General features: G+C 69.1%; 11 protein-coding genes across 11 annotated transcripts; 5 read left to right on the forward strand and 6 right to left on the reverse strand.

Annotated features, from left to right (window-relative positions):
* Positions 1 to 9: 9 nt before the first annotated feature.
* On the reverse strand, positions 10 to 1,779 carry MICPUCDRAFT_37791 (uncharacterized protein; the record flags this gene model as incomplete). The annotated part of the gene is made up of 1 exon (XM_003055364.1): positions 10 to 1,779. One exon carries the CDS (start codon positions 1,777 to 1,779, stop codon positions 10 to 12), a length of 1,770 nt encoding a protein of 589 aa, XP_003055410.1.
* Positions 1,780 to 2,042: 263 nt separating this feature from the next.
* Positions 2,043 to 2,972, reverse strand: MICPUCDRAFT_50007 (uncharacterized protein; the record flags this gene model as incomplete). The annotated part of the gene is made up of 2 exons (XM_003055365.1): positions 2,043 to 2,316; positions 2,509 to 2,972. The coding sequence occupies 2 exons, from the start codon at positions 2,970 to 2,972 to the stop codon at positions 2,043 to 2,045; spliced, it is 738 nt and encodes a 245-aa protein (XP_003055411.1).
* Positions 2,973 to 3,442: 470 nt separating this feature from the next.
* MICPUCDRAFT_12703 (uncharacterized protein) lies at positions 3,443 to 5,021 on the reverse strand (the record flags this gene model as incomplete). The annotated part of the gene is made up of 2 exons (XM_003055366.1): positions 3,443 to 4,112; positions 4,297 to 5,021. The coding sequence occupies 2 exons, from the start codon at positions 5,019 to 5,021 to the stop codon at positions 3,443 to 3,445; spliced, it is 1,395 nt and encodes a 464-aa protein (XP_003055412.1).
* A 484-nt stretch (positions 5,022 to 5,505) lies between these two features.
* On the forward strand, positions 5,506 to 6,984 carry MICPUCDRAFT_61187 (uncharacterized protein; the record flags this gene model as incomplete). Its single annotated transcript, XM_003054824.1, has 1 exon — positions 5,506 to 6,984. One exon carries the CDS (start codon positions 5,506 to 5,508, stop codon positions 6,982 to 6,984), a length of 1,479 nt encoding a protein of 492 aa, XP_003054870.1.
* Positions 6,985 to 7,862: 878 nt separating this feature from the next.
* Positions 7,863 to 8,471, forward strand: MICPUCDRAFT_6958 (uncharacterized protein; the record flags this gene model as incomplete). The annotated part of the gene is made up of 1 exon (XM_003054825.1): positions 7,863 to 8,471. A coding segment is annotated over one exon (609 nt), but the record flags the coding sequence as incomplete, so codon positions are not given.
* A 146-nt stretch (positions 8,472 to 8,617) lies between these two features.
* Positions 8,618 to 10,299, reverse strand: MICPUCDRAFT_30690 (uncharacterized protein). The gene is made up of 5 exons (XM_003055367.1): positions 10,209 to 10,299; positions 9,811 to 9,892; positions 9,566 to 9,636; positions 9,328 to 9,447; positions 8,618 to 9,178 (listed from the first exon to the last, which is right to left on the reverse strand). The coding sequence occupies exons 1-5, from the start codon at positions 10,272 to 10,274 to the stop codon at positions 8,966 to 8,968; spliced, it is 552 nt and encodes a 183-aa protein (XP_003055413.1). The 5' UTR covers positions 10,275 to 10,299; the 3' UTR covers positions 8,618 to 8,965.
* Positions 10,300 to 10,563: 264 nt separating this feature from the next.
* On the reverse strand, positions 10,564 to 10,884 carry MICPUCDRAFT_13168 (uncharacterized protein; the record flags this gene model as incomplete). Its single annotated transcript, XM_003055368.1, has 1 exon — positions 10,564 to 10,884. One exon carries the CDS (start codon positions 10,882 to 10,884, stop codon positions 10,564 to 10,566), a length of 321 nt encoding a protein of 106 aa, XP_003055414.1.
* A 920-nt stretch (positions 10,885 to 11,804) lies between these two features.
* MICPUCDRAFT_61193 (uncharacterized protein) lies at positions 11,805 to 12,978 on the forward strand (the record flags this gene model as incomplete). Its single annotated transcript, XM_003054826.1, has 1 exon — positions 11,805 to 12,978. Exon 1 carries the CDS (start codon positions 11,896 to 11,898, stop codon positions 12,976 to 12,978), a length of 1,083 nt encoding a protein of 360 aa, XP_003054872.1. The 5' UTR covers positions 11,805 to 11,895.
* Positions 12,979 to 13,446: 468 nt separating this feature from the next.
* MICPUCDRAFT_50013 (uncharacterized protein) lies at positions 13,447 to 14,464 on the forward strand (the record flags this gene model as incomplete). The annotated part of the gene is made up of 2 exons (XM_003054827.1): positions 13,447 to 13,545; positions 13,712 to 14,464. 2 exons carry the CDS (start codon positions 13,447 to 13,449, stop codon positions 14,462 to 14,464), a joined length of 852 nt encoding a protein of 283 aa, XP_003054873.1.
* A 120-nt stretch (positions 14,465 to 14,584) lies between these two features.
* On the forward strand, positions 14,585 to 15,503 carry MICPUCDRAFT_61195 (uncharacterized protein; the record flags this gene model as incomplete). The annotated part of the gene is made up of 1 exon (XM_003054828.1): positions 14,585 to 15,503. One exon carries the CDS (start codon positions 14,585 to 14,587, stop codon positions 15,356 to 15,358), a length of 774 nt encoding a protein of 257 aa, XP_003054874.1. The 3' UTR covers positions 15,359 to 15,503.
* A 1,035-nt stretch (positions 15,504 to 16,538) lies between these two features.
* Positions 16,539 to 19,607, reverse strand: MICPUCDRAFT_30693 (uncharacterized protein; the record flags this gene model as incomplete). Its single annotated transcript, XM_003055369.1, has 6 exons — positions 16,539 to 16,918; positions 17,021 to 17,255; positions 17,328 to 18,061; positions 18,246 to 18,449; positions 18,753 to 19,227; positions 19,345 to 19,607. The coding sequence occupies 6 exons, from the start codon at positions 19,605 to 19,607 to the stop codon at positions 16,820 to 16,822; spliced, it is 2,010 nt and encodes a 669-aa protein (XP_003055415.1). The 3' UTR covers positions 16,539 to 16,819.
* Positions 19,608 to 19,716: the final 109 nt, after the last annotated feature.

Consider the following 19,716-nt stretch of genomic DNA (forward strand, 5'->3'; position numbering starts at 1 on the left):
CGTCTCGCCTCACGCGTCTTCCTCGTCGTAGGAGGAGGCTTCCGCGCCGCTCGGAGCGGGCGCCGGCGCCGACGCGTCCTCTTCGTCCTCCGTCTCGATCGCTTCCGCTTCCACCACGGTCGGCATCGCCCACGGCGTCGTCGGCGTTGGCCTCGGCGTCGTCGGCGTCTCGTCCGCCGTCAATGACGCGACCGCGGCGGCGAACGCGCGCGCGTCCGGCCGCGTCGTCTCCGCCACCGCCTCCCGAGCGTCCACCGTCGCCGCCGGCGGGTTCCCTCCTCGCCTCGCGCCCGTCGCGTCGCGCCCGTTCATCGTCGGCGCCCTCGCGGCGCGGCGACGCCCCGTGATGTCCTCCATCGCGTCTATGAACGCCGGTCGACCGAGACCGAGCGCGACGTCGCCTCGCGCGCGTGATTTCGATGTCGACAGCGCGACGTTGCAGCACGCGTCTCGATCCGCGCAGCAGTCGCCGAAATCGAAGCACCCCGCGTCGCAGCAGCACTGCGGCGTCCCGGTCGTGCACGTCGCGTCGCCGGTGCACGGGATGCCCTGGCAGGTCTGTTCCCCGAGCGACGGATCTCCGCACTGTATCCCTGGCGTCGGCGCCGGCGGCGAGACCGGGCCGGGGGACGGCGGCGAGAGCGGTCCGGGACCGGGCGGCGTCATTCCGTTCGGCGAGGGCGGGAAAATTCTCACCGGCGGCGGCGGCAAACACGCGGGATAGTACGGATACCAGTAACACAGCTTGCTCACGACGAACGCCTTGGCTTTGTTGTACACGGTGACGAACCACGGCTTGTACGCGGGCGAGTAGTACGCGGTGCACGGGAACGAGTTGTACGGGCCGCCGGGGTAGCCCCCGCCGCACCCCGGACCGCTGGGGTACCCCGGGCCGGGGTAGCTCGGTCCTCCGGTCTGCGGGTAGTTCCCGTACCCGTTCCCGTACCCGATCCCGTACCCGTTCCCATACCTGCTCGGGCCGTAGTACGAATTCGGCCCGTATCCGTAGTACCCGAACGATCCCGCGCCGAACCCGAGGACGCGCCCCTCCGGCGTCGCGGTGGCGTCCTCGTCGACGGGGACGCGAACGAGGAGCCCGGTTTCGAGGCACTGCGCGCACATGCACGCGTCGTCGACGCCGCACGCCTCCGCGAGCGCGTCGAACGGGACGTCGTCCGTGGCGGCCGCGGCGGCCGCGGCGGCGACGCACGCGGCGCACGTCGCGTCGCACGTCGGTCCGACGCAGAACGCCTCGGACGCGGACGCGGTCGAGACGTCGTCGCCGCCGCCGCCACCGCCGCCGCCGCCGCCGCCGCCGCCGCCGCCGCACGCGTCGAAGTCGAGCGCGCACGGGATCCCGCACGCGTCCTCGACGGCGACGCGCGCCGCGACCTCGCGCGCGCCCGCGGCGGCGCCGCGCGCGGCCGTCTGCCTCGCGACGCGCGCGCCGACGCGCGAGGACGCGCGGCAGACGAACGACGCGGTCGCGCACGCGCACGCCTCCGCGAGCGCGCGCGGCGGAGGCGACGACGCGTCCGACGCGCGCGCCGCGCCGCTCGTCGCCGGCGCGGCGGCGTCGCGCGTCACCGCGTCGAGGAGCGCGCGCATCTCCGCGCACGGAGGCGTCGCGTCCGGCGAGGCGGCGCGCGCGTCGCGCGCGGACGACGCGAAGCACAGCGCGCCGTCGCGAGAAGCGCGCGCGGCGACCGCGGCCGCGCCGACGGCGAGCGCTTTCGCGGGGGCGAGGACGAGGGCGAGGAGGAAGAAGAGGAGCGGCATCGCGAAGAGGAGCGGCGTCGTGACGAAGACGGAGACGAAGCGCGCGCGCGCGGGAGTGGAGCGACACGCGCGCGGCGTTAGGTGGGGGTCGACGCGCGGGCGGACGTCGCGCGTCGCGGTGGTTCGGACGAACGAGGCTCGTCGGAACGAACAGATAAAAAAAAGAAAAGAAGGGTTGGCGGAGCTTGAGAGAGAAGAACGACGTTCGCGACGCACTGAGGTCTGCACAAACACCCTCTGTGTGGCTAGCTAGCCGCGGTAGCTCACGCGCATATGTCCAGCCCCGTCTTCGAGTCCACCCGCATCACCGCCTTCATGCCCACGGTCCCGTCGCTGTCGGTGCCGGACCCGGTACCCTCGCCCGCGGCGGAGACGCGGTCAAAGTACACGAGCCAGTCGTCCCCGGTCAACACCTGCCGCGGGTGCGCCTCCGATCGCCCCAACAGAGCTTCGACCACCTGCAGATCTTTCCCTTTAAACTGCGCCGCGCCCTCGACGACGTCCTGGAGTAACCCGAGCTGAATGAGCGCGGATATGCTGTCCGTGTTGATCCACGTCTTGACGATCTTGAGGGTCGAGGGTCCATACGAAGCGACGTCGGGGTGGATTTGAAAGGCGTCAGAAGCGGAGTGGGGGAAAGGCGTCGAGGGCGGGGATCGAAAGCGAGGGGTGGGCGGACAGATGCGCCGGGAAGTAAAGTCCTCAAGGATCGTCGTTCACCACGCCGACGCGGTCGTATGGGGACCGGTGTGAGGAGAACGCGCCTTCCCGTCCTCGAGCTCCATCACCGCGGTGCCCGTCCACCGCGCCTCCCGCCCCTTCACGCTCGCCTTGTACGACAACTGCGCGACGACTTTGATCCCCTGCGCGATGAGGTCGTCCACGACGATGACGTAGTTCGGCATCGCGTCGCGGAGGCGGATCACGGACTGCATGTACGCGTCCGTTCCCGGGGACGGGGACGGGTCGGAGGGGTCGATGAGGAAGTGATCGTCGGAGACGAACTTGGACGCCGCGGTCTTCGCCTTGAGCTTGTCCGTCTGGTTCCACACCTCGCGGTAGAGCTTTCGGACGACGGACTTGTTCTCCGCGATGACGCCGACGTTCGCGCCGCCGCCGACGGCGCCGGCGTACTTGATCGTCGCGACCGCGACGCCCGCGGAGACGACAGCCTGGAGCACCTTGTCGAGCATCTTTGTTGAATGAGTGAACGAATCGAATCGAGTCGAGTCGCCGCGCCGCGCCGCGCCGCGCGCGCGTCGAGCCGGGTTCGCGCCGCGCCTCCTCCGCGCGCGAGATCCGCCGCCCGCGACCGGACGCGTGAGATACGCCGCCGCGGGGTGAGACCGAGCCGCCGCGCGCGCGCGGTCGAGATGTGCGCGCCCCTCGACGAGCTCGCGAAGCGCGTGCCAAACGCGTGAGAAGCGATGACTGGACACGGACAGCAGACTGCAACGCACCCGGAGCACCGCGGAAGACGCAAACAGAGGTAAACAGGCGGGCGCGGGTGCTCTGTCGTCGCGGCGCGGGAGCGAGCGCGGAGTTTGAAGACGTCGTCGACGCGCGCAATAAGTCGTGATGCGATATAAAAAAACAAACGAGCCAACGCGGCTACCCAACTCAACCCCCCACCCCCCACCACCCCCACCGTCGCGTCGTCCGCCTACCCCACCGTCTGCAGCGACGGCACGTACGTCTTTTGCCCGACGCGCTTCAGGTGCGAGAAGTGCGCGGCGAGCGCCGACCAAAACGTGGGATACACGCAGTACTCGAGCCCGTGCTCCTTCGCGACTTTCATGATCACCGGCGCGATCGCGGGGTAGTGGCAGTGGCACACGCCCGGGAAGAGATGATGCGCGACCTGGTAGTTTAACCCCCCGGAGAAGTGCGTCCAGAACTTGCTCCCGTGCGCGAAATCCGCGCTGCTGTACAGCTGCGACTCGCCCCAACCCAAGTTCAGCTTGCCCTCCTTCGAGAGCTGGAAGAACCGCACGTCGCCGACGACGTGCGCGACTTGGAACATAAACGCGAGCAGCCACCCGGTGATGACCTCGGTGATGCACACCAGCGTCGCGAGTCTCAGCGCGGAGTGGTGCGAGCGCGTCGACGGGTAGTACAGGTAGTAAAACGCCCACAGGAGCTTGGAGCCCCAAAACGAGAGGGACTCCCCGGAGGTGAACTTCGCCACCTTGACCCAGCCAATCTTCCCGGACGCCCACGCGGTGAAGTCGTCCGCGAAGCAGCTCTTGAACGACAGCAGTCCGTACGCGAAGAACAGGTACACGTGCTGGAAGACGTGGTACTTCTCGTGCGGCTGGTGCTCGTTGACGCGTCTCAGGGTCGTTCCATACGAGCGAATGTCGGGGTGGAGTTGAAAGGCGTCAGGTGGAGTTGAAAGGCGCCGAGGGCGGGTATTGAAAGCGAGGTGTGGGCGGAGAGATGCGCCGGGAAAAGTCCTTAAGGAACGGCGTTCACCACGCCAACGCGGTCGTATGGGAACCAGTGTATAGAACGCACCTCACGTCGCCCTCGTCCGCGCATCGAATGTCCGGGTCGACCCCCTCCACGTTCGTGTACGCGTGATGCCCGACGACGTGCTGCTGCCGCCACATGAACGACGACGCGCCGACGACGTCCAGCGATAGCTGCATGGCGTGACGGAACAGGTTCGAGTTCCCGTACGCGCCGTGGTTGGCGTCGTGTTGGATCGACACGCCGATCTCCGCCTTGAACATCCCGTGCGCGGCGGCGAACGCGCACGACGTCAGGAACGTGCACGACGTCAGGAAAAAGCTGCAGTAGTGGCAGATCGCCACCCCGGCGAGGATGACGAACGACTTGACGTACATCTCCCAGTGCACGCGCGGGTTCAGCTTGTTATCTTTGAAGTACTTCTCCACCGCGATCTTCGCGTCCATGTAAAACTTCCCCCTCTTCATGTCGTCGACGTACGTGATGATCTCGCGCTCGTCCCCGTTCACGCGCTCCAGGTCGCCGATGTAGAACTTATCCAGCGTCGCTTTCGTCTTCACCGGGTGGTACGAGTCGAAGAGTTGCGTGCAGTCGCCGCCGGCTTTGACCCAGATCATGTTCCCGCCCGGGTGACGCGGCACGAACGCGCTGACGTCGTACACCTTCTCGTGCACGATTAACCAGCAGTCCTCCGGGGTGGAGTGACGCGCGACGTCCGCGGTCGTGTACTTGCGGAACCGGCGGTCGCCGGCCGCGAGCCGCCCTGTCATTCGGTCCGTCGCGACGTCGTTGTCTCTCCCGGACGGCGTCGTCGTGTCGCGCGGAGGCATCGCGTCGGTGGTTGGTTTACTCGCGCGGTCGCCGCGATAAATCGATCGAACGAACGATCGCTCGCTCGCGCGGAGACGGAACCGAAGAGAAGCGGCCACGTCGCGCGGCGCGCGGATCGCTTCGGCGAACGACGCGGGACGCGCGCGAGGGGCGTCTCGGCGAACGGACTCGCGGACGGACTCGCGAGCGCGCGCGCGCGTGAGTCGCGGGAGCGGTCGACGGTCGAGGCCGACGACGCGTCGCGCGCGAGGTGCGGTGTGGCACGCGTCGACGTCACCGCAGAACGCGGCTCGTTCAGACGTTCCGTTCGCCGCACGCCGTTCATGCGCGCGCGAGCGAGAGATCGTGCGCGGTTTCTTCAGGGTTTAATTCTGGGTTCATTTCTGTGTACGACAAGTACGAAAGTACTTGTACTCTACGCGTATGGGTAATCAGTCAAAAACGTGCGTGCATGCACGCAGGGGGTCGGAAAAGATATCTTGGAAGAAAGAACCTGAAAGATATGGCTTCATGGATCGGGTTTACCCCTCCGGCCTTCAGAATCGAACGCACGAAGCGCGCGCGATACTCGCGCGATCGTCCGCGGGACGACGCGCAGAAGCGATGACGCGCGCATCCGCGCGCGCGCGGCGGGCGCCCGCGCCTAAGGACCCGCCCGCCGCGGCGACGAGGGCGACGAATCGAGGGGCCGCGGGCGAGAAAAAATCGCAAAAAAGGAAGCGCCCGTGTGATGACGACGCAGCGCGCGCGGCCCCTCCCGCGAAGGCGGCCGCCGCGGAGGTCACGCTCCCGTCGCAGCTCTCGCTGCCGCGCATCAAGATCGGAAGAGAAACGTCCGACGAGGCCGCGCGTCTGTCGAACAAGAGCTCGGACACGACAACGCGCGTCGCCGCGGACGCGGACGCGGACGACGCGTCCACGCCCACGGTCCGCGACGCTTCGGGCGAAAGATATGGCGCGACGGGGAAGCGTCCGCTCGCCGCGCCCCCCTCCGCCGCGCCTCCCTCCCGCGCGACGAAGCCGCTGCCGCGCGTGCGCACCAAACGCGTCGAGAAGTCCGCGTCGCTCGCGAATCTGATGCCGTCGCCGAACACGAACACCGCGACCGCGCTCGCGGCGGAGGACCTGGTCTTCGCGCGCGAGGGGGGCGCGTCGGATTTCGCGGACGACATCGCGCGCGGCGTCGTCACCCCCAAGTACGCGGACGTGCCGTTCGAGGAGCTGTTCGAGTGGAATCCCAGCAATAATTCGCCCACGCTCGCGGCGGCGGAGGCTGCCGCGGCGTTCCGAACGGAGGCGACGCTAGAGGAGCGCGAGAGGAGCGCGACGGAAAGGGGGCTCGAGCCGGAGGAGATGACGGCCATCATGGCGGCGCGCGCGGCGGCGGCGCGTCGCGCCGACGCCGAAAAAAACCGCCTCCCCGGCGCCGACGCGCGCGCGGGTCACTCGTCGCGATGCACGCTCGCCGAGCGCTTGTCGCGACACAAGGAGGAGTGCATCATGGCGTCGTCGTTCGACCCGCCCGCGAACCTCGTGCGCGCGGAGGCGGCGGCGAAGGACGACGCGAACGCGATCGCCGACGCGATCGTCGACGCCGACGCGAACGCGAACGCGAACGCGACGAGGGGGGAAGACGCGCGCGGGGAGAAGACGAAGAAGATGGCGGCGGCGGACGTCGCGAGGACGCTCGTCGCCGCCGCGTTGGAGAATCACGTCGCGGTGGGCGCGCGCGAGCCGCGGGACGCGGCGTTCAAGAAGCGACGGCAGTCGCTGGTGTCGTCGATGACGAGCTCGGAGTCCCAGAAGATTACGCTCGCCGAGCTCGTGCGGCAAAACTCGGTGAGCTCGGCGTTCGCGTCCGAGGCGGCGGCGGCGGCGGAGGGAAAAGCCGTCGAGTGCTGAGACGACGGACGGTCGCGCGAATATGCAGAATAAGACGAGAGAGGAGGGAGGCGAATCTCGTGGACGAGGTCCGCGCGGAAGACGAGGAGGAGAGGGCTAAGTCGGTCGTTCGAGGAGCGATCGGAGCGGAGGCCACGGCGGCGAGAGACGAGGAGACGACGATCGAATCGAATCGAATCGAATCGAATCGATTTTTTCGATGGACGCGATCGATCGTCCCGCGTCCGGCGACGGAGGAGGTTGGTGCGACGAAACCGCGGCGGCGGTGTGGAATTAAGACGCGTCGTGATGCGACGACGACGCGTCGTCGAGGAGGAGGGAGGCTGAATCGGTCTGTCCGCGGCGGGCGACCGGAGTGGAGGCTGAGTGGCGGAGGGGAGACAACGGGCGCGCGCGTCTGTTGCCTTCCCGGACTTGTCTGTATTATGTGTATCAGCATCGCGCGCGGCCGACGCTCGCGTCGCGCGTGCGCTGCGATTTCGTTTAAATAATTATGTAGGCGCACAGTATGCGTTACTTTCGCGCGCGCGCGTCGTCGCGCTCTCTTCTCTCCCCGGCGGACGACGTCGCGGGAGACCGCGGAGGAGAAACAAAAATTAGGGCAATCGCAGCCTTCAGGTCTTTCGCCACCATCACACGCGATGGCGCTTCGGCACGCGCTACGCGGGGTTCTCCCGCGCCTGCGCGACGCGCTCACGTCTCGCGCGGTCGCGAGCCGCCCCTTCGGCGTCTCGCGCGACGCGCGCGAGGCAGAGACGACGACGACGACCGCGACGACGGCCGGGGCGGCGCCTCCCGCGTCGCCGTCCTCGCCGACGACGTCCGACGACGCGCCCCCTCCGCCTCGCGCGATATCGCCCCCGCTCGCGCCCGGGCAGAAAACGCGGCACAAGACGTACTCCGTCGAAGACGCGGTCGCGAAGGCGAAAGCGAGCGCGACCGCGAAGTTCGACGAGACGATCGACGTCAGCGTCCGCCTCGGCGTGGACCCGAAGCGATCGGACATGATCGTCCGCGGCGTCGTGAACCTCCCGCACGGCACCGGGAAGAAGCTCAAGGTGTGCGTCTTCGCGGAAGGCGCGCACGCGGACGAAGCGCGCGCCGCGGGCGCGGACGTCGACGGCGCGGAGGATCTCATCGCGAAGATCAAAGCCGGCGGCAGCGGCGTCATCGACTTCGACAAGGCGATCGCGCATCCGTCGATGATGCCCAAGCTCGGCGTCGTCGCGCGCGTGTTGGGCCCGCGAGGGTTGATGCCGAACCCTAAGCTCGGGACGCTGACCACGGACATCGCTGGCGCGGTCGCGTCGATGAGGTTAGGGAGGGTGGAGTTCAGGGCGGAGAAGAACGCGATCGTGCACGCGGGTATCGGGAAGGCGTCGATGGAGGCGTCTCAGCTCGCGGAGAATCTCGCGGCGTTGATCGCCGGGGTGATGGAGAGGCGACCGAAAGGGATGAAGGGCGCGCCGTCGCAGTCCAACTACTTGAAAGGCGCCGCGGTCTCGGCGACGATGGGGAGAGGGAGCTTCAGGATCGGGAAAGAAGCGCTGGCGGAGGCGGCGAAGCGGCACGACGCCGGCGTCGCGAAGCCGGAGGAGTGAGTCGTCGCGTCCGTCGTTGTCGTAGAAACTTTGTTCGGAACGCCGTGCGATTCCGTTACACGTTTGTTTGCTGCCTAGACAAAATGTTACCCCCCAGCTGTCCTAACTCGCGGGCTGGGCGTGCCCTCGCGAGTCAACAGCGCCCCCGCCGTTCCGATCCGCTCCGATCCCGACGGGGCGCTCGAGCGCTCTCGCGACGGGAAGAAAAAATACCAGCCCCGTCAATAAATTCTTCCCGTCGACGCTCGCGCCGCCCCCACCACCTCGCGCCGCGCCATCCTCCTCCTCCTCCTCCTCCTCCTCCTCGAGGCTCTAGGCTCGTCTCGCGCGCGCGCGCACCTCGCGATCGCATCACTCGCCGTCGAACGAATCGAATCGAATTAACGAGAGCCCGCGTTCGCGATGTTGGTGGAGAGCCAGTCGAGGCCTTCGTACAGACCCTCGCCGGACGTCGCGCACGTGGACTGAATGAACCAATGACGCTGGCGGATGCTGTGAAGGCCGAGCTTGTCCGTGATCTCCGCGGCGGTCATCGCGTTCGGGAGATCCTGCTTGTTCGCGAAAACGAGCAGGACGGCGTCGCGGAGCTCATCCTGGAAGCGGCGGAGTGGGGGGAGGGGGGGGGGAGACGCGTCAGGAGACGGATCAGATCAGATTTTATCAGATCTCGCGCGCGGTCTCTTGGCTCGGTCTTGAAGGTTTTGAAACGCGACGCCGCGCGACGGAGGGGCGCGCCGCGCACCTCGTTGAGCATGCGGTGGAGCTCGTCCCGAGCCTCCGAGACGCGATCGCGATCGTTGCTATCCACCACGAAGATCAGACCCTGCGTGTTCTGGAAGTAGTGCCTCCAGAGCGGGCGGATCTGGGAGCGAGGGAGGACGCGCGGGGCGAGAGATCGTCAGCGCGAAGACAGACGATCGGGGGCGCGGGGGAGCGGCGCGCGAGACGCGACGCGAGATCGCGCGGGAGGCGGCTCGCACCTTGTCCTGGCCGCCGACGTCCCACACCGTGAACGAGATGTTCTTGTACTCGACGGTCTCGACGTTGAAACCTGGAGAGGGAGGCGCGCGGACGGAGCGAGGGAGCGGGCGTCAGGACGCGGTCGTCTCGCGGGGCGGGCACCGCGCTCAGCGCGCGAACGCATCGCGTCCGCGGCCAGAGGCGGTCCGAAAAACCGCGAGCGATCCGAGCGCGAGGGAGGAAACGGCGCGCTCCGAGGACGTACCGATCGTGGGGATGGTCGTGACGATCTCGCCAAGCTTGAGCTTGTACAGGATGGTCGTCTTACCAGCGGCGTCGAGGCCAACCTGCGGAGGGAGCGGGGAGGGAGCGGAAATCATCAGTCTCCGCCGCGGGGAGGGCAGGCACCGCGCGAGTTCCCGCGTGCGACCGAGGCGCGGATCGCGCGCCGCGATCGACGTCGCGACGTCTCGGGCGCGTTTGAATCGCGGTATCTGAGGCGGTGACACGCGAACGCGTCTGATGCGACGACCGCGCGACGACTTCGCCGACGCGCGACGCCGCGTCCGCGCGGCGCGGACGTCGCCATCGCGAAGGCATCTTCTCTCCGCGCGCTTCGAAAAAATATAAATAGGGTCGCTGCGCTCGCGCGCGTCGACGCACCATGAGGATCCTCATCTCCTTCTTGGAGAAGAGGCGCTGGAAGAGCTTGGTGAAGGTAAGCCCCATTGTGACTACCGGTGACGAGCGGGCGTCTACTACGCGTTGAAGTGTGACGCGCGCGATGCCGACGTCGTCGCGTCGAACGGCAAACGTTCGAGTGCGTCCGCGCGATTTGTGGCCGGAGACGCGCGATCGAACCGTCGCGATCAAAGCGATCGCGCGCTTGACCGGCGTTTCATCGGTGATTTTTCCTCATTCGCTTTCGAAGGAATCAATTTGAACGACGAAAAATGGCCCTCATCGTCGCTCATCGCGAGCAAATGTACGAACTTAGGGCACCCGACTAAAAAGTCACTCACGCGATGCTCAGCACCGTGACGTCGAACGTCAGGTCCGCGTTCGGCGGTATGTTCCACTCCGCGAACCCGGCGGCGCCGTACCCCTCGCTCGCCGGGATGCTCAGCCGCCGCGTCTCGCCCACTCGCATCCCGACGCACCCCTCGTCCCACCCCCGCACGACCTCGCCGACGCCGGCGACGTAGGCGAACGGCTCGGGCCGTCGCGGGTCCGCACGCGTGTTCCAAAAAACGACCCCCGCCGCCGTCAACGTCCCGACGGCGTGGACGACAACCTCGGAGCCCTTCGTCACAGCCTTGCCGCCTTTCAGCTTTCCCATTCGACCGTTCTTGACGATCGTCCACGTCGTCCGCGACCGCGACGTCCCGGTCGACGCGAGGGGGGCGCGCGCGGCCGCCTCCGTCGCGGCGGCGGCGGCGGCGGCGGCGGCGGCGGCGTCTTCAGCCGCCTCCGCGTCCGTCCGCGCGTCTTCGGACCCCCCCAGCGTCCCCGCGGTCTCACTCTCCCCCCGCGTCGCGCGCTCGACGTCGCGCTCCGCCTTCTTCCTCGCCTCCGCGCGCATCGTGTCCACGTCCGCCGCGAGCTTCGCCGCCGCCGCCGGCGGCATCAACCCCGCGGCGGCTTCGTAGTCGTCCGCGGCGGCGTCGTACGACGCCAGCCGCGCCCTCGCCGCGCCGCGTCGGTGCAGAAGCTTCGCGAGGAGCGCGACGCGCGCGTCGTCCCACCCTCCCGCGGCGGCGCGCGCGTCGCCGTCGCGCGCGAGCCGCGCGGCCACCTCGCGCGCGTCGCCGTCGCCGTCGCCGTCGCGCGCTCCCGCCAAACGCAAAAGACGCTCCAAGCCATCCTCGCAGTCGTCGTGCGCGGCGCCGTGGTCCCCCCGCGACAGCCTCGCCGCCGCGCGGTTCGCGTGCGCGACGACGCGCTCGATCGCGGGGTCGCACAGCTCATCGCCCAGCGCGATCACCGCGGTGTACGCCTCCTCCGCGCCCATCGCGTCGCCGGAGCGGTACCGCGCGTCGCCGCGCGCGCGGAGCCCCGTCGCGTCGAGCGGCGACGCGCACGCGCGCGCGTCCGCCAGGTCCGTCTCGATCCCCGCGCGAACTTCCGGCGGCGCGAGCTTCAGCGCGATCATGAGGTCGTCCTCCGCGGCGTTGAAGTTCCCGACGCGCGCGTGCGCCTTGCCGCGTCGCACGAGAAGCTTCAGACGCTGTGCGGCGCACGCGCGCGGCGACCAGAGCGTCCCGACGTCTTCACTCGTCTCTTCGCTCGAGAGGATGTATAACGCGGCGTCGCAGTCCTTCACGCACGCGCGCGCGTCGTCCGCCTTCTGATGACACGCCGCGCGGTTCGCGTACAGCCTCACGAGCGTCCCGTCTGGATGCGGCGCGGTCTTCTCCGTGTCGATCGCGTTCGTGTACGCCTCGAGTGCGGCGCGGTAGTTCCCCGCCTTCCAGAACGCGTCGCCCTTGTCCTTCAAAAAGATGGGCTCGCGCTCGGTGATGTCCCGGGCGTCTTTCCCGCCTTTCCCGTCCAACCCTTTCGCGCCGTTCTCGCGCTGCGACGCTTTCCACTCCTTGATCTCCTTCTCCCGGCTCGCGCGCGCGGGCATGTGCTCCTGCTCGAGTTTCGTGAACTCGACGCCGACGCGCGTGGACGCGCGCGGCGGCGGGAGCTCTCGCGTCGGCGCCGCGAGCATCGCGTCGACGGCGCGCTCGGCGCGCTCCTTCCTTCGCTTCTCCTCCTTCGCCGCGCGCTCGCGCGCCGCCTCCTCTGCGGTCTGCTCGTCGTCGCTCGAGTCCTCGAGCATCTTGTCGAGCGTCGCCTCCGGGATCGCGTTCCCGTCCACGGCGGCGTCGCCCGTCGCCGCGGCGACGGCGTCCGGCGTGAGAATTTTCGCCGCGAATTCCTTCTCTCGCGCGACGCGCGTGTTCGCTTCTTTCCTCGCGCGCGTCGCCGCGTCGTCGTCGCTGTCGTACGCGACGTCCTCGTCCTCGGACTCGCCGTCCACGGCCGCGGTGTTACCTCCGCGCGCGGCGATCGCGTCGCCCTCTTCCTGCCACCTGAGCACCCTCTCTCGCTCGCGTTCGAGCTCCTCGTCTTGGCGTTTTTCGATCGTCGCGCGTCGATCGTTTTCGATCGCCCACTGCTTCTCCAGGTACGCCTTCTCCGCCTTCTTCTTCGCGTCTCTCGCCGCGAGTCTCTCCGCGACGATCCTCGCGTGCGCCTTCTCCACGGACGCGACGCGGCGCTCCGCGATCTCCTGTTTCGTGCACGCCTCGGACGGCTCGCGTCGAAGCTTCCCCCACGTCGTTCCCGGGGACGCTTTCGCGCATCGGAACCGCACGCCGCGGTCGTCGATCGTCGCGACGCACTCGCCGTCTCTGATCTCGCCGTGAAGGTCGCACGAGAATAAGTACGGCGGCGCGTTCACTTTCAAGTAGCAGCTCGCGGCTGGGGACGGGGACGGGGACGGGACGGCGTCGGAGACGGAGACGAGGAGGGATTTGGATGGACGAGAGTGAGCACCGCGGCGAGACGGAGAGGGCGCGAAAAAAGAAGAAAAAAGACGAGGGAGGACGCCGCTCGCGCGCACCGAAGACGTCGAAGCTCGCCCTCGGGACGCCCTTGATGTCCACGCGGACGATGACCTCGTCCGCGGTCTCCTCCCACGCGTGCGACGGGGTGATCAAACCCATCGCGCGCGGGGCACCGCCGCGCGCTGGGGACTCCGCGAGCGATCGACGGGAGCGTTCTGTTGTCGTTCGTTGACCGACGAACGAGATCGATCCGTTCGTGATGAAACGAGACTGCTCGTCGCGTCGCGTCATCGGCGAGCCCGAGAGTCCGCGTCGTCACACGCGCTCGCGCGTCCACGACGACGATGAACGTCGCCCGCGTGGCGTACCGCGGCCTCCTCCGCGCGACGCGGAGGCTCGACCAGCAGCTCGCGAGGCACGGCACCGTGGACGTCTTCCCCGAGGTGCGCGACGCGGCGGCGACCGACGCGACGACCGCGACCGAAAACCCAACCCTCGAGCGACGACGAACGACGACTGGACGGACGGACGGAATCTCCGAGATGGCGGACGCCCGCTGACCTCCCTCCCCGCCCCCTCGCCCCCTCCCCCAACCCCGCCGCCCTGCAGAACGAGTGCGCGAGGCTCCGCGAGCTCCTCCCCGGGTACAAGATCGCGCTCGCGCCGAACTCGCGCGCGGCGCTGCGCGCGCTCGTCGGCGACGCGTTCCGCGCGGGCGCGAGGCTCGACGCGCGCGCGCACGCGGTCGACGTCGGGCGACGCCTGGACGACGCCATCGCCGCGTACGCGCTGCTGAACCGCCGCCTCGCGCTCCTGGAGAGCATGGCCGCGGACGTCAGCAGCGACACGCTCACGAGCGGCGTCCGCGTCCGCGTCCGCAGCGCGCTCCTGCCGGAGATGTCCGATCCACGGGAAGGGGAGTTTTGGTATTCGTACACCGTCGTCGTGAAGAACGAATCCGTCGACGAGCCCGTGCAGGTGGTCTCTCGCCGGTGGGAGATCCGCGACGAGGAAGGGCGCGTCCAGGACGTCCTCGGCGTTGGGCTCGTGGGGTTCCAGCCCGTCTTGGAGCGCGGCGCGGAGTTCGAGTACACCTCGAGGGTGAGTCTGGAGCGGCTGAAGGGGACAATGTCGGGGGACTTCACCGTCGTCGGGCAGCGCAGCGGCGCGCTGTGGGAAGCGGTCGTCGGCGCGTTCGCGCTGTCGCCGCCGAGGGCGCCGACGGCGAACGCGGCGGCGGCGGACGCGGACGCGGCGCGCGAGGGCGGCGGCGCGAGCGGCGCGAAAGGGAAGGGACGCGGGGGGAGGGCGAAGAAGGCGGCGGAGGTGGTCAACAAGGCGGCGACGGCGGCGAAGCGGTGACGACACCGCGTCCAGTCTCTCTCGCGCGGGTTGTGCTGTGCTGTATCACGAGTGTATGAACGCGGGATGGTCGTCGGGGACGGTGTGACGAACGATGTAGTTTGAGTTGTATCATAGCGTATGCGTAACGGAAATCGTTCGCGCGTTTCTTCGTCGTCGTCGTCCGGGGGGCGGCGAGAGGTGGTAACACACAATCAGATATCTTATCGAGCGACCCTCGTCCGTCGCGCGTCAGAACGCATCGCGCGGCCGCACGAAGCGCCGCGTCGTCGCGCCCGCGCGACGATGACCACGGCGACGGCGCCGCGCGCGCTCCGCGTCGTCGCGAGCGCGCCCTCGCGCCGGCTCGCTTCGCCCGCGCGCGGCGTCGCGCCACGCTTCACCCGGGCGCGTCCGCCGCGTCGTCCGTCCTTCCCACCCGAGATCGAGATCGCGCGCGGGTCCGTCGTCGTCGCCGCGCTCCCGAGCCTCGTCCCCGAGAACGCGGACGACGCGCTCGGGCGCTTCCGCAAGGTCATGTGCGGTCTCTACCTCGCCGGCGGCGCGCTGCATTTCCCGGACCTCTTCGGGAGCGGCCCGATATCCGCCGCGTGCGGGACGTCGTCGTTCTCCGACCTCAGCGTCGTCCTTCAGGCTGTCACGCTCGGGTGGTCCGTTCTCGGCCCCGTCGCCGCGTTCGGGCTCGGCGCCGGCGCGTGGTGGGGCGAGGCGATCTTGGTCTTCGTCGCGAGCGCGGAGATCGTGCTGGGCGTGGACTTCGCGGACGCGATGGCGCCGGCGGCGATACCCCCGCCCGTCGTCGCCGCGCAGGTCGCGTGTCTGTTCTCCAACGTCGCCATCCGCGGGTGGAAGACGACGGAGGGGGCGAACGCGTCGGGCGGGGGGGAGGAGTGACAGCGATGGACGGCGCGGGGTCGGGGTGTGGCGTGGCGCGCGGTGGCGTGATAGCGGCGTGTGGGGTGATGTGTTAGCGATGTGATGCGCGCGACGACGACGGCGTCGCGTCGCGCGTCCTTCTCGAATCGAATCTTGTGAGTCTAGTCACGCGCAGTGCTCACGCGCGGAGTGCTGACATCATTCGCTCACTCCTCGCGCGCGGCGGCCTCCGCCGCGGGCAGGGTCCTTTTTCGCGTCGCGCGGGCACGCTCATGAGCATCCTCAGAGGTCGCGGCTCGGTGCGTCGCCCGCGGTCGTCCCGAAGGTTCCCGCGCGCGCGCGCGCGGCGCCTCCCCGTCTCGGCTTCCGCGAATCAATCTGACGTCACCCGTCCTCGCTCGCGTGCGCTTCTCCCCTCGTGTCTCCGCAGGCGCGCGAGGGCTCGTACTTCAAGTCCGAGCAAGAAGACGAACTCAGCGCGTACAGGAAGCGCCGCATACGAGAGGGCGCGATCGCGCCGGACCCGGAGCGCGTCCTCATCCCCGGCGAGACGGACCCGCGCGGACGGGAGCGCGCGTGGGTCTCGGACACGAAACTCGCTGAGATTCACGCGCAAGAGGCGCGCGTGACCGCGCCACCGGACGTCCTCCGCCGCCGCGTCTCGACGCAGATGCCGCCCATATCGACCGCGGGGAACGCCGCGGGACGCGGCGCGATGCACGGGACGTACAGGATACCGAGCACGAGGATCGCGAAGTGGGGCGGCTTAGGTGCGTTCTATACAAAAGTTTTTCACCCATCGCCCGGTTTCAACATTTGATCGCGTCTCCTTTCAACTGACCGGTGAACCGTTTTTGTATGGAATGGCCCTTAGATTCCATTCGCGCCGCCGCGGAGGAGGAGAGACGCCACGCGATCCCCGCGGAGACCGAGGCGATGCGAAAGACGAGAGCGGTCGCGAACAAGGCGCTCGCCGCGGGGACGCGCGCGCTGTTGTACGGCTCCGTCGCCGCGGCCGCGGGGGTGGTCGGCGGCGGGTTCGTCGCGAGCGCGGCGCTCGACGTTCGCTCGAGCGACGACCTGAGGGCGCTGCTTCAAAGAGTCGCGGGGCCGAGCGTGGAGCGCGCGCGACGCAGTCTGGCGCCGTGGCGGGAGTGGATGGAGGGCGGGGATGGCGGCGGGGGGAGCGGCGGGGGCGGGGGCGGCGGGTTGCGGTGGATCGAGGAGAGCACCGTGGTCAGGGACTTGCGGAGGAAATTCCGGATGCGGCGACCGGACGAGGCGCCGAGTAGTCGATGAGCGAGAGAGAGACGGAGAAGAGTTCCTCTCGAGCGCACGGTACGGTAGTCTTCCACATTCTTCGCGCGCGTCGCGCATCTAGCTCGTCGTCGACGGCGCGCGCGCTATTCTTTTTCTTTTAACAGCAGTCGTACAGTAGTCGCGCGAACGAAGACGAAGACGAAGACGAAGACGTCGACCTCACTCCACGAGTTGCAGCACCTTGATGCTGCCGGTGGAGTTGGCCGCGAGGAGCACGGGCTCGTCCCCTCGCCAGCACGTCGCGGACACGAACAGCGGCTGCCCCGGCGGCTTCGGCGCGCCGCTCGCGCCGCGTTCGCCGTCGCCGCCGCCGGCGGAAACGGCGCCTGGCGATCGCGCGGTCGGCTGCTGCCCCCGAACGCCGGAGTCGCCGCCGCCGCCGCCGCCGCCGCCGCCGCCGCGCCGCTCCGTCTTCTCCGCGAAGTCGTACGTCAAGATCGGCCGATTGAACGACTTGTGGTACACGTACGCCTCGTTCGTCTCGCTCCCGCACGCGATGAGCTCGCCGGCGCCGACGGACAGCCCGACGAAGTTCTTCTCGTTGACGTGCCCCTCCAGCGTCGCCGCCGGCGCCGAAGAAAGAATCCCATAACCGCTCCCGCTCCCGCTCCCGCTCGCGGCGCCGCCCTTCCCTCCTCCGCCTCCTGTCGCGCCGTCCCTCGCGCACGCCGCGACGTTCCCCTTGACGTCCCACACGCACAGCGTGCTGTCCGTGGACGCGGACACCATCTCGTCGCCGGTGGGTAAGAACCTGACGTACGACACCGCCTTCCGATGCGCGCGCAGCGTCGCGATCGCCTCGCTCGGGTTTCTCAGATCGAACACGTGCACGCGGTGGTCCGCGCTCCCGACCGCGAGCTGATGCGCGCTCAGCGGGCCGTACTGCACGCAGCACACGTTCGCGCGCACGTCGATCTCGAGCACGCTGCCGCGCTGCGCCGTGGACCAGATCTTCACGAGGCCGTCGTCGCTGCCGCTCGCGAGAATGCGCGGGTCGACGCGGCAGTAATCCACCGTCCACGCTCTCTTGTCGTGCTCCTCGAACTCCGCCACCGCGACGCCGGCTTCGACGTCCCACACGGTGACGACGCCCTCGTAGTCCGAGCTCGCGAGGTGGTTCGCGACGTGCTTGTTGTACGACAGACACGACAGCTTGCTCTTCGCGTCGAGCGTTTGTATCGGCCCGGGAGCGTCGACGTCCGACGCGGCGCGGTCGCCGTCGACGCCGCCGCACGCCTCCGCGAAGCTGAACACGTGCACTTTTTTCGACACGCCCCCCGTGGCGAAGTTCGCGTAGTCGCGATCGAACTCGATGGACGACACGATCGAGGACGCGCCCGCGCCGAGGCGCGCGTTCCGCTCGCCGTGTCGCACCTCCCCGGCGACGCGCGCGCGCTCGTACTGAGGGTCGTTCCATACAAAGCGAAGTCGGGGTGGAGTTGAAAGGCGTCAGTTGGAGTTGAAAGGCGCCGAGGCCGGGGATTGAAACCGAGGGGTAGGCGCAGAGACGCGCCGGGCAAACTCCTTAAGAAACGGCGTTCACCACGCGAACGCGGTCGTATGGGGACCAGTGTATAGAACGCACCTTGGTCAGCGACCGCATCAGATTCGCGAACTCGTCGAGGTCACCGCGCGCCGCCGCCGCGCTCGGCTCCGAGCTCTTCCTCCGCCCGCCGCCTAAACCGCCGAAACCGCCGCATCGTATCTTCGAGTACAGATCCTGAAGGTTCGCGAAGTTCGCGAGCACCCTCGCGCGTTTCGTCTCGGACAAGTCCACGGACGCGAGCGACTCGCCGACGTGCCGCCCGTCCGCCGCCGCCGCCCGCGCGTCGGCTGACCCCGCCGCGCCGCCGGGCTCCGTCGTCCGTCCCAGCCGCGTCCGCGACGGCGGCGACCCGCCGCCGCCGCCGCCGCCGCCGCCGGACCCGGACCCGCGCATCATGTCCACGGACGTGCGTTTGGATCCCGGCGCGGCGGCGGCGGGGCGAGCCGCTTCGAACGCGAGGCGCGAGGGTGTTTGCCCGTACGAGGCGCCGCCGCGCGCGTCGTCGTTCCGCCGCTCGATGCCCCACGCGCTGAGCATCTCGCAAACCATGCTCGCGGCCGCGCTCGCGCGCGCGCGCGACGGCTGATGAGGGGAAGGCGGCGGATCCTCGCCGGGTTCGCGGCCGGCCGCGGCGGTCGCCGCCGACGCGCCGCCGCCGCCGCCGCCGCCGCCGCCGCCGTTCGGGGACGCCGCGCGCGCCGCCGCCGCCGCCGTCGCCGCCGCCCTCTCCTCGACGAGCGCCCGCAGCGCGTGGCTCCCGCCGAGCTCGTCGATCTGCCGCTCGATCCAGTTCACGTCCACGTCGATCCTCCCGACCTCGCGCTCGAGGTCGCGAATCGCGTCGTTTTTCCGCTTCCACGACAGCGCGAGGAAATCCCTGAGCGCGCCGACGCTGACGCGCTTGTCGTGCTTCACGAGCCGGTCGTGCTTGTCCGCGATCGACCGGAGCAACGGCGTGAGCTCCTCCAGCGGGAGGCTGTTGATGCTCTCCGCGATCTCCTTCGTGCGTCGCGCGGGGCATCTGCCGCTCCCCCCCCGCGCGTTCGCGTCGTCGTCCGCGCGCGTCGTCGTCGTCGTCGTCGTCGTCGTCGTCGCGAGCGCGCCGTCGCTCCCGAGCGCGGGCGACGCCGTTCCCGACCGCGGGCTCCCCGGCAGCTGCCCGCTCCTCGAGAGCTGCTTCAGGAGCTTATCCAGCGCGAGATTCGGGAACAGCGACTCCGCCGTGAGCGGCTGCGCGCAGCACGGGCACGCGTGGGCGCGCGCGAGATGCTCCACGATGCACGCGTAGCAGAACGTGTGCCCGCACATGGTGTTGAACGCGTCCGAGAACGTCTCGCGGCATATCGGGCACGCGTGCGAGTCGTCGAGCCCGCCGCGATGGACGTCCGACGCGGCGTCCATAGCGAGCGCCATCGCGTTCGCGTCGTGCGCGCGGGGTGTGACCGCCGCGCGACGACCGCAGGCGAGTAACTTTAGGGTGACGTGTCGTCGCCACGACCGAAGCCAGCAG

Source organism: Micromonas pusilla (assembly GCF_000151265.4).
Source record: "Micromonas pusilla CCMP1545 genomic scaffold MICPUCscaffold_1, whole genome shotgun sequence".
In the NCBI taxonomy this organism is placed as follows: domain Eukaryota; kingdom Viridiplantae; phylum Chlorophyta; class Mamiellophyceae; order Mamiellales; family Mamiellaceae; genus Micromonas; species Micromonas pusilla.